This window comes from Schistocerca cancellata, chromosome 2 (assembly GCF_023864275.1).
Source record: "Schistocerca cancellata isolate TAMUIC-IGC-003103 chromosome 2, iqSchCanc2.1, whole genome shotgun sequence".
Classification (NCBI taxonomy): domain Eukaryota; kingdom Metazoa; phylum Arthropoda; class Insecta; order Orthoptera; family Acrididae; genus Schistocerca; species Schistocerca cancellata.
The window spans coordinates 548760776-548773413 of NC_064627.1; the positions used below are offsets into that span (position 1 = coordinate 548760776).

The following is a 12638-nucleotide window of genomic DNA, read 5'->3' on the forward strand; positions in this document are numbered from 1 at the left end:
GAGAGAGTGGCCAATGGTGACAGCGTCGCTGATTGGCTGAGAGCCGAGGAGGCCATGTTTTTACCAAACTGACGCTGACTTGCTACGAGTATAAATAGATATTGCGTATGATTCTGTACTACTGGTTCTCTTCAACGCTTCAAACGCCATAGTATAATTACATACAGGTTGTAATACGGTAGGTATTGAAGGACTTTTGCATGTTCTCTGTCGATTATATTTATGTAAATTACCTTACATTCACTATGTTGCTCGGATCTATGACGATACTTTTAGAACTTCACAGCAATTTTATAGGCAAAATGTTTATTTAAAGTTATTTACTGAGTGTCACCAATAATATGAATTACAAAATCATTAAGGACAGTCAAGAGGAATGCCTGGTTGCTCCCCTGTTGGGTGCAAAAACCGATGTGAAGTTGGATGTATGATGCTCGTTGTAATCCGAAGGTCGGAATCCTGCTCAACCCAGGTTTTCTTCAAACGTTATTTTCTAGACTTGTAATGGTCCGTGAGTGACACGATGTGTTTTAACATGTATACGGAACCCTAAGTCTACGTACTTCCGATTGGCGACTCGCACTTGGCTCTGTAGTCTAGGCTATTCACATTCCTGTAAATTATAATTATCGTGTGGATATTCAGTTTCCTATTTTGAATTACTTTCTGCTGTTTCAGTAGAGTACCTAAGTGTTGATATTTTCCCATTTTCTGTGGTACAGAGTTCCTAAAAGTGTGTACAGAATGACGTGTTTTGCCAGCACAAGAAAATGTTATAAGATAGACACACACTTAAAATACATTATGTTGGGACGGAAAGACACAATAGTTTACCAATTTCAGCGATGAATATCCGCACAGAAAAATCTGAAATGGCATCATGTACTCTGAGCAACATGAAATGAAACTTCTTTTTCTTATTAATCAATTCTCAATGTTTATATAGCATCATAAAATACAGCTATTGAAGTTCAGCAGACATACACACTGCTTCACGATACTGCCATTTGCTCACAAATTTATTAGGCCTATATAAACATAGACGAATGGCATTGGTTTTAATCATGTACCGAGTATTGAGCTAGAAGATCTGCTTTGGTCTCATGCGTCAAACACTTGTCTTCATTCACTCGTGAAGTGGCTGGCTTTCTGCTTGCGTTGCTACCTAATTTCACGTCACGCGCGCAATCTGGTAAAAACATGTCGGACACGGGCCGATTGGCCACTCTCTCCCTATATAGGGTCTCTATGTTCACCGGCCTCGTGGATGCTATACAACTGGATTTATAAATAACATTTATACATTTCAGCAATACGCCTGAGCGTAATATTGTATGGCGGGTTGTTATAAGCAGTACCATCTTATTTCTTCTGTTTCGTTGTGGATGATTGCTGCCTGTATTAAATATATCTGGAAAAAGCTTCTTGCCGTTTGTGCACGACTTGTCTAGCAATGGTTCTGAAACATAACAGCGCCCGAGCTTCACATGCGGGCTGAGCGGTAGAATTTGTCCTTATTTCTGTCAACATAGCCCCATGATTCAGAAAGACCCACCGTACTCTGTGCATTCTGATTCGCATACTGTGTATCTTTTAGAAGTTTATTGACTAACAAATCAATAGAAACCATTTAAAAATGCACATTAAAATTTCGTTTGCAGCTCTCCATAAAACCACACTTGACTTGGTAAGATTTATGTAGCATCCCTCACAAATGTTAGTGCGAGAAATTGTATGGATTTCCTTTTTTTTCTGTGTAAAACACGTGTTAATCGTGCCTGTTGCACTACGAAATAATCAGTCTACCCTGCAGTAATCATTTTTCACGACGTCTGCTGCGTCACCAGCGCTCAGAATGTGTTGTGCCAGTAGTGCAGCGCCGTGTGGCTGTGTGGACGCAGATGCGGCACGAGGGCCTGTCCGGCGACATCCTGTTCGACGCGAGCGGCTCGCGCGTGCACTTCTCCCTGGACGTGCTGGAGTCTTCGTCCAGCGGCTTCCAGCGCGTCGCCACCTGGACTCCGCAAGAGGGCTTCCTCTCGAGCCGCACCGAGACGCAGGCGCAGCGAAAGACGCAGAGCATCATAGAAGGCCGACACCTCATCGTCTCATCCCGCCTGGTCAGTGCGTGTGCGCTCTCCTCATGACAGTCTGACACTACACTAATATTTGCCGACAGGTCCGAAGCTGCGGGCATGACTTCTTCACAAATTCCCTAAGAAAATCAGTCATCATCCCAAAGACAGGGTTGCACATGGTGCTTTAGAGCACTAGGTGCTATTTTGTTGTTCCTGATCTATATTAACGACATAGGAGACAATCTGAGTAGCCTTCTTAGACTGGATTCGTGATTTCCTGTCAGGAAGGTCGCAGTTCGTAGTAATAGACGGCAAATCATCGAGTAAAACTGAAGTGATATCAGGTGTTCCCCAGGGAAGCGTCCTGGGACCTCTGCTGTTCCTGATCTATATAAATGACCTGGGTGACAATCTGAGCAGTTCTCTTAGGTTGTTAGCAGATGATGCTGTAATTTACCGTCTAGTAAGGTCATCCGAAGACCAGTATCAGTTGCAAAGTGATTTAGAAAAGATTGCTGTATGGTGTGGTAGGTGGCAGTTGACGCTAAATAACGAAAAGTGTGAGGTGATCCACATGAGTTCCAAAAGAAATCCGTTGGAATTCGATTACTCGATAAATATTACAATTCTCAAGGCTGTCAATTCAACTAAGTACCTGGGTGTTAAAATTACGATCAACTTCAGTTGGAAAGACCGCATAGATAATATTGTGGGGAAGGCGAGCCAAAGGTGGCGTTTCATTGGCAGGACACTTAGAAGATGCAACAAGTCCACTAAAGAGACAGCTTACACTACACTCGTTCGTCCTCTGTTAGAATATTGTTGCGCGGTGTGGGATCCTTACCAGGTGGGATTGACGGAGGACATCGAAAGGGTGCAAAAAAGGGCAGCTCGTTTTGTCTTATCACGTAATAGGGGAGAGAGTGTGGCAGATATGATACGCGAGTTGGGATGGAAGTCATTAAAACAAAGACGTTTTTCGTCGCGGCGAGATCTATTTACGAAATTTCAGTCACCAACTTTCTGTTCAGAATGCGAAAATATTTTGTTGAGCCCAGCCTACATAGGTAGGAATGATCATCAAAATAAAATAAGAGAAATCAGAGCTCGAACAGAAAGTTTTAGGTGTTCGTTCTTCCCGCGCGCTGTTCGGGAGTGGAATGGTAGAGAGATAGTATGATTGTGGTTCGATGAACCCTCTGCCAAGCACTTAAATGTGAATTGCAGAGTAATCATGTAGATGTAGATGTTTGCAGATGATGCTGTCATTTATCGTCTTCTAAAGTCATCAGATGACCAAAATAAATTGCAGAATGATTTAGATAAGGTATCTGTGTGGTGAGAAAAGTGGCAATTGACCCTGAATAAGGAAAAGTGTGAAGTTATTCACATGAGTACTACAAGAAATCAGCTAAATTTCCATTACGCGATAAGTCACACAAATCTGAAGTCTGTAAATTCAACTAAATACTTAGAGATTACAATTACAAATAACCTGAATTGGAACGATCACATAGATAATATTGTGGGTAGAGCAAACCAAAGAGTGCGATTCATTGGCAGAACACTTCAAAGGTGCAACAGCTCTGCTAAAGAGACTGCTTACACCACGCTTGTCCGCCCTATTCTGAAGTATTCCTGTGCGGTGTGGGATCCGCATCAGATGGGACTGACGGGTGATATCGAAAGAGTACAAAGAAGGGCAGCTAAGTTTGCATTATCGCGAAGTAGGGGAGATAGTGTCACAGACATGATACGTGAGCTGGAGTGGCAATCATTAAAACAAAGGCGTTTCTCGTTGCGACGGGATCTTCTCATAAAATTTCAATCACCAGTTTTATCCTCCGATTGCGAAAACATTCTGTTGGCACGCACCTACATATGGAGAAACGATCATCACGATAAAATAAGAGAAATCAGGGCTCGCACAGAAAAATTTAAGTGCTTGATTTTCCCGTGTGCCATTCGAGAGTGGAGTGGTAGAGAGACAGCTTGAAGGTGGCTCATTGAACCCTCTGCCAGGCACTTTATTGTGAACAGCAGAGTAATCACGTAGATGTAGATGGTATGGTAACAATTTGTATCATTCCAACATGAATATCAGCTCATTGTGGTGATTACTACAGTTTAACGTGGAATGAAATGGAAGGGGAATTTTCAGATATAAGAAATTTCAGACCAGAAGGAGACGAGTTTAGCTCTCGCAAGAGTTTCTAATGCAAAGAGGCACGCAAACTTGGAAGCTTGCAGTTTGTATTCTTGCCCATAACTATTGAGTCGCTAAGACAGTTTCTTCTGTAGTCCCGCACTTTTATTCACTGGTGTGCAAAAGTTAAGGAAGAAAATAAATTTCGCAAGATGTATCACTGCCAAGAAATGTAGCTCTATGAAACTTGGACCATACGTAAAAATAACTCCAACAGAATATTAGAGAAGCGCGATGAGACGAACAGAAACGACACTTTTCTTCAAATGCTATAATTACACTGAAGACACCGCGATTTATGACAGTCCCCGGGCGGAATACAGTTCTTAATAGGCTGTGAGATCAAAACAGAAAGCGATGCGTGCTATGCAACGAGCTCTCATGCTAGCCACGAGATTGGCGAGGAGTTCTTGCGGTAGGGCGTTCCATTCCTTCCACCAGCGCGTTGACAGCTGTTGGACGGTTGTTGGTGCTTGGATCTGCTGCAGAACATCATATTTCATTCAATAAAATTATCTCAATTTCAAAAGACGACGCGAAAAGTATGAGTGGTTTTAGAAATGGGTTCGTCCCGGTTTTTTTTTAATTAATCACTGAATATGTACGTACTATTGCATCAGTCTCAAGAAGTGCTTTGGGTACAGACATTTCCAAAAGAAATTGGCAAAGTTATAGAACTTTTGATTCAAATTGTCGATTCAGTTATAACTAAAGATCTTAATCATCGCCAATTTAAAGAATTTTTAGTTGAAATGGTAGGTAGGTAGGTCTTCTGCTGCATAAGAAGGTACGTTGGTTGTTAAGAGAAATGTTTTGAAATATTTCACTTCCTTATTAACACAAGTTAAAGCATTTCTCATTGAAAATGGCATTCGCTCTCCAGAACTAACGAACGATCAGTGAATACAAAAATTTTATTTCATAGTAAACGCTACGTCTAATCTAAATCAGCTTAATCGTAAACTCCAGGCGAAAGTAAACAATTTGTTCGTTGTTAGAAGATTTCATCCGGACACAAATTGTCTCTTTTGCTCAAGATGTTGAAAGAGGTACTTTGATTCACTTTCCAACCCTGTTGGGCATAGTAAAAATTAATGTTCCAAAATAACTCTTTTAATGCAAGGGATGCTTTTCTCACTATGTTTTTGGAATTCATAAACAGCAAAGGGACGCTAGAATTTGTTAAAAATCGCTTAACGCTGCTCTAACAGAATTGCGTTTTCCTCTCTTTAATACAGTTGCTGGAAACTTTCAAATATAGTTCTTGGATTTGTTTAAAGAAAGAGGAAAGCTTGAAATTTGAAAGTCTTTGTGCTGATGTAGAATTATTGGAGACAAAATAAATGCCGGCCGCTGTGGCCGAGCAGTTCTAGGCGCTTCAGTCCGGAACAGCGCTGCTACTACGGTTGCAGGTTCGAATCCTGCCTCGGGCATGGATGTGTGTGATGTCCTTAGGTTAGTTAGGTTTACGTAGTTCTAACTCTAGGGGACTGATAACCTTATATGTTAAGTCCCATAGAGCTTAGAGCCATTTGAACCAAAAAAATAAATGTGAACTTTGTTCTCAGAACTAGTGGTCGGCTTTGAAAGACCTATTGAAGGAAGATAATTATGTCGATTTTTAACACTTGCAGTAGTATTTCTATCTCATGTAATGAGTTCAGAAAACTAGCATTCCCTGTCCTCTCCTTATTTGGGCCTTCGTATTTATTCCACCAATCTTTTTGACACATGGACCTGATGAAGAGTAAACTTATTGATGAGACCCTGGAATCGTGCCTAAAATTGAAAATAATGTACAAACTTGACCTACCTAAAATTCCCAAGGAGTTACCAGGCGCCGGCCGCGGTGGTCTAGCGGCTCTGGCGCTGCAGTCCGGAACCGCGGGACTGCTACGGTCGCAGGTTCGAATCCTGCCTCGGGCATGGGTGTGTGTGATGTCCTTAGGTTAGTTAGGTTTAAGTAGTTCTAAGTTCTAGGGGACTTATGACCTAAGATGTTGAGTCCCATAGTGCTCAGAGCCATTTGAACCATTTGATTTAGTTACCAGGCCATTGATCACATTGCTGTTCGTTAATAATTGTAATGACTTAATTCTATGGATACCTTACTACTTAATTTAATCAATGACCAACGTCATTATTAAGTATGATATTAAATTTTATTCAACGTACCTATACTTTAACTGAGACTAAAAATTGCAAGTGAAGTTTATTAAGTTAATTTTAGGAGACACTGTCGAGTGGAAGTGACTCTAGTATCGAATACTGAGAAAAGTATTTTGAGATGGTTCAGACATACAGAGAAGATGAACGAAAGGAGATAAACGAAACAAGTATACGAGTGCGAATGGGAGAGTTGGAAGGGGTCGACTTCACTGAACATACCTCGATCAGACAGGGGGCGTTTTTCAAAGGCCAGCTTGGGAGTACACTAATTAAGTTAATAACAATGTACCTGCTTATGTAGTATAAGTTTAAAAAATTTGATTCTCAAAACAAATTTCAGTCGTTGCACTGCTGGTCCACCCGCTAATGAGTTTACCGATGGTTGCCCTAAGGAGATTTCACTGACAGCAGGTACGAGGCAGTTCCTGCAGTCTCAGCCTGAATCGTGTTCCGTCGTTTACTTGGCAGGATGCACCATACTTGCGTATGAAGGCGCCCACTACACCTCCACGAGTCGGCAACGACCGTTACGAGGGCTACTCCATGGACCTCATCGCCAACATCGCCGAGCTGCTCAACTTCACGTTTGAATTCAAGCTGGCGCCAGACGGCGAATACGGAACGTACGACAAGAGGAAGGGCACCTGGAACGGCCTCGTCGGAGAACTCATCAACGGGGTAAGTCCCACCTCCTCTGCCCTGCTACGCTAGTGCTGATCCACTTCTGCACGTGAACTCTTAGGAGACATAGTCAGTCTCCAGTTCAGCAAATAAGAAAAGAGCGAACGTTGCTGATCAGTAGCGTTAAAACAAAAATCTTATAGTTTGGAGATCGTTTGTACGAATAACCAGTTGCATAATTGTGCCTTCGAACCCGCTTCCGTAGCTGAGCTTCCCATTTTCGGATACGAATCTACATTTCTCTGTATCGCCTCATTAAACGCTTGCATTCTCTTCAGCTACAGTTACCGCACAGTTCAACGCATACAACGTCCGCCTTTGTACACTATTGGCCATTAAAACTGTTACACCACGAAGATGACGTTCTACAGACGGGAAATGTAACCAACGGGAAGAAGATGCTGTGATATGCAAATGATTAGCTTTTCAGAGCATTCACACAAGGTTGGCGTCGGTGGCGACACCTACAACGTGCTGACATGAAGAAAGTTTCCAGCCGATTTCTCATACACAAACAGCAGCTGACCGGCGTTCCCTGGTGAAACGTTGTCGTGATCCCTCGTCTAAGGAGGAGAAATGCGTACCATCACGTGTCCGACTTTGATAAAGGTCGGATTGTAGCCTATCGCGATTGCGGTTTATCGTAACGCGACATTGCTGCTATCGATGGTCGAGATCCAATGACTGTTAGCAGAATATGGAATCGGTGGGTTCAGGAGGATAATACGGAACGCCGTGCTGGATCCAAATGGCCTCGCATCACCAGCAGTCGAGATGACAGGCATCTTATCAGCATGACTGTAACGGACCGTGCAGCCACGTCTCGATCCCTGAGTCAACAGATGGGGACGTTTGCAAGACAACAACCATCTGCACGAACAGTTCGACGACGTTTGCAGGAGCATGGACTATGAGCTCGGAGACCGTGGCTGCGGTTACCCGTGACGCTGCATCACAGACAGGAGCGCCTGCGATGGTGTACTCAACGACGTACCTGGGTGCACGAATGGCAAAACGTCATTTTTTCGGATGAATCCAGGTTCTGTTTACAGCATCATGATGGTCGCATCCATGTTTGGCGACATCGCGCTGAACGCACACTGAAAGCGTGTATTCGTCATCGCCATTCTGGCGTATCACCCGGCGTGATGGTATGGGGTGCCATTAGTTACACGTCTCGGTCACCTCTTGTTACTCGTCTCGGTCACCTCTTGTTCGCAGTGACGGCACTTTGAACAGTGGACGTTACATTTCAGATGTGTTACGACCCGTGGCTCTACTCTTCATTCGATCCCTGCGAAACCCTACATTTCAGCAGGATAATGCACGACCGCATGTTGCAGGTCCAGTACAGGCCTTTCTGGATACAGAAAATGTTCGACTGCTGCCCTGGACAGCACATTCTCCAGATCTCTCACCAATTGGAAACTTCTGGTCAATGGTATCCGAGCAACTGGCTCGTCACAATACGCCGGTCACTACTCTTGCAGCACTATGGTATCGTGTTGAAGCTGAATGGGCATCTGTACCTGTACCCGCCATCCAAGCTCTGTTTGACTCAATGCCCAGGCGTATCAAGGCCGTTATTACGGCCAGAGATGGTTGTTCTGGGTACTGGTTTCTCAGGATCTATGCACCCAAATTGCATGATAATGCAATCACATGTCAGTTCTTGTAGAATATATTTGTCCAATGAGTACCCGTTTATCATCTGCAGTTCTTCTTGGTGTAGCGAGTTTAATGGACAGTAGTGTAGTTGAGCGGTTGATTTCATTCCAGCAGACTTCTTTTGGCGAGCAATTCTTCCTTAGCTGAGTTCGTCTATTTATTACGTCATCTTTACTTCGACCCTCAAGCGTTATTTTGCTTCAGTCGTGCAGTATTTCTCTACAACGACAACATAGTCCCCGTTATTTTTGTTAAGTTAGTTGCTGATCTCATCAATACTTTCGTCTATATTTGGTTTGCTGTTAATCTATATGGTGTGCTTATTAGACTGCTCATTCCATTAAACGAGTCCTTTTTTTATAGACGATAGTAATGACGTCAACGAATCATATCCTTTCCTCCTGAGTTTTAACCCCACTTGGTAACCTTTCTTTCATATCCTTGATTGCTCCTTCGATGTACAGATTGGACAGTAGAAGAGAAAGACTCTGCCTTACACCTTTCTTCAGTCTCATACTCCTCCCTTATTTTCTATTCTTAGTGTTGCCTTCTGCTTCTTGTATCTATCGCATAAGTCCCACCTTTCCATATATCATATACCTATTTTTCTGAGTATTTCGAATACCTTACACTGCGTATATTAAACAAGCATGAAGCTTTTACCTCAGGGTTGCGACTGACTTACGGCTTTGATATTAGCAAAGCTCTGGGTGTCGAAAATTTAATGTAATACCATAGTCAAGTGCCTTATATCACATTTGTAAACTCATGCAGGGTGTCTCAAAGAATTTCAACCAATGTCGTAGGACTGTCACCTAAATAGCTCATCCCAGAAACTTGGAGTAAATTTTAACTTTCAAATACGAATGCAAAGTTTTTATTTTCAAAAGAATCATCAGATTATAGAAAAGTACATCTTTTACATACATGCACATACATTATTGAGGGACTTTTTACACTTACGTTTAGGATTAAAGGTTTCATTTAGCCTTCAAAAATATCTAATGTGCCCTCCATCGGGAGTAATACAAAACTCCACAGAATAGTCAAATAAGTTCCATACTTTTATAGGCATGTCCTGAATTACTGCATTTACTGCAGCTGCTCCGCCATGCTACACCCAAACTTACTTGTAAATGAGGCACTTAGGCGGAGTCTTTCACAAGCCCCTACAAAAGAAAAACAAATGAGATCAGGTGACCTCGGAGGCCCATGGTGCAGTGCGAGATCCGTACACTCCTTGCAATCGATCCATCACTGACGCATTTCAGTGATAAGAATTGACCTTAAATGCAGGTGCCACTGAGGTTGAGCTCGGTCCTGTTGGAAATGAAAATTTCGGCATTTTCTAGGAATTCTTGAAAAATCTACATCTCCAACATACACATAACTCCCCATCTACATCTATACTCCGCAATTCGCCAGTCAGTGTTTGGCGGACAGCATTTTGTGCCAGCAACTGATCAATTTAGGGGAGATAGGGGAGCCAGTATTAGAATCAGAATTTAAAAGAGGTTTGGAGGACTTAAGGTCAAATAAGGCATAAAGGATAGATAACATTCTATCAGAATTTCAAATCACTGGGGAAGTGGCAACAAAACGACTGTTCACGTTGCTGCGTAGAACGTATGAGTCTGGCGACAAACCATTTGACTTTCGGAAAAATATCGTCCACAGAAGCCCGATAGCTGCAGGGGACGACAAGTGTATCGTACAATTAGCTTAACAGCTCATGCATTCAAGTCACTGACTAGAATAATATACCGAAGAATGGAAAAGGAAACTGAGGTTGTATTAGACGACAATCAGTTTGGCTGCAGCAAAGGTAAAGGCACCAGAGAGGCAATTCTAATATTGCGGTTGATAATGGAAGCAAGACTAAAGGCAAATCACGACTCGTTCATAGGATATGTCGATCAGGAAAAAGCGTTCGACAATGTAAAATGGTGCAAGATGTTCAAAATTCTGGGAAAAATAGGGGTAAGCTATAGGGAGAGAAGGGTAATATACAATACGTACAAGAGTCAGGAGGGAATAATACTACTGGACGACTAAGAACGAAGTGCTCGTATTAAAAAGGGGGTAAGACAGGAACGTAGTCTTTCTCCCCTACTGTTCTACCTGTACAACGAAGACGCAATGATGGAAATAAAAGAAAGGTTTAGCAGTGACAATAAAATTCAAGGTGAAAGAATATCAATGATACGATTCGCTTATAACATTGCTATCCTTTGTGAAAACGAAGAAGAAGTACATGATCTGCAGAATGGAACGAACAGTCTAATGAGTACAGATTACAGATTGAGAATAATCGAAGAAAGACGAAAGTAATGAGAAGTAATAGAAAAGTGAACAGCGAGAAACTTAACATCAGGATTGATGGTTACGGAGTAGAAGAAGTTAAGGGATTCTGCTACCTAGGCAGCAAAATAACCGATGATGGACTGGGCAAGGAGAGCATCAGAGTAGCATTGGAAAAAAGGGCTTTCCTGACCAAGAGAATTCTACTAGTGTGTAACATAGGCCTTGAGGAAGAAGTTTCTGAGAATATACGTTTGGAGCACAGCATTGTATAGTAGTGAGACATGGACTGTGGGGGAAACCGAAACAGAGAGAATCGAAGCATTTGAGATGTGGTGCTACAGACGAGTGTTGAAGATTAGATGGACTGATAAGGTAAGGAATGACTTTCTGCACAGAACCGGAGAGGAAAGGACTATGTGGAAAACACTGACGAGGAGAAGGGATTGAATAGATGACAGAGCGAAAGAAAAACAGTTAAAATCGCTCAAAAGAGGAAAGGCCGCTGGACATGATGGGATACCCGTTTCATTTTACACAGAGTACGCGAAGGAACTTGCCCCCTTCTTGCAGCGGTGTACCGTAGGTCTCTAGAAGAGCGTAGCGTTCCAAAGGATTGGAAAAGGGCGCAGGTCATACCCGTTTTGAAGAAGGGACGTCGAACAGATGTGCAGAACTATAGACCTATATCTCTAACGTCGATCAGTTGTAGAATTTTGGAACACGTATTATGTTCGAGTATAATGACTTTTCTGGAGACTAGAAATCTACTCTGTAGGAATCAGCATGAGTTTCGAAAAAGAAGATCGTGTGAAACCCAGATCGGGCTGTTCGTCCACGAGACTCAGAGGGCCATAGACACGGGTTCCCAGGTAGATGCCGTGTTTCTTGACTTCCGCAAGGCGTTCGATACAGTTCCCCACAGTCGTTTAATGAACAAAGTAAGAGCATATGGACTATCAGACCAAATGTGTTCTGTGTGATTGGATTGAAGAGTTCCTAGATAACAGAAGGCAGCATGTCATTCTCAATGGAGAGAAGTCTTCCGAAGTAACAGTTATTTCAGGTGTGCCACAGGGGAATGTCGTAGGACCGTTGCTATTCACGATATACATAAATGACCTTGTGAATAACATCGGAAGTTCACTGAGGCTTCTTGCGGATGATGCTGTAGTATATCGAGAGGTTGTAACAATGGAAAATTGTACTGAAATGGAAGAGGATCTGCAGGGAATTGACGCATGGTGCAGGGAATGGCAACTGAATCTCAATGTAGACAAGTGTAATGTGCTGCGAATATATAGAAAGAAAGATCCTTTATCATTTAGCTACAATATAGCAGGTCAGCAACTGGAAGCAGTTATTTCCATAAATTATCTGGGAGTAGGCATTAGGAGTGATTTAAAATGGAATTATCATATAAAGTTGATCGTCGGTAAAGCAGATGCCAGACTGAGATTCATTGGAAGAATCCAAGGAAATGCAATCCGAAAACAAAGGAAGTAGGTTACAGTACACTTGTTCGCCCACTACTT

The 12638-nt window shown here is 42.5% G+C and overlaps 1 protein-coding gene across 1 annotated transcript in view; it reads left to right on the top strand.

The window, feature by feature from the left end:
* LOC126162131 (glutamate receptor ionotropic, kainate 2-like) overlaps positions 1-12638 on the top strand; it is a 224684-nt gene that overhangs the window by 125350 nt on the left and 86696 nt on the right. The window contains exons 9-10 of the mRNA XM_049918425.1: positions 1902-2120; positions 6922-7131. Coding sequence (XP_049774382.1) covers positions 1902-2120; positions 6922-7131 — 429 coding nt within the window. The remainder of the gene's footprint in view (positions 1-1901; positions 2121-6921; positions 7132-12638) is intronic.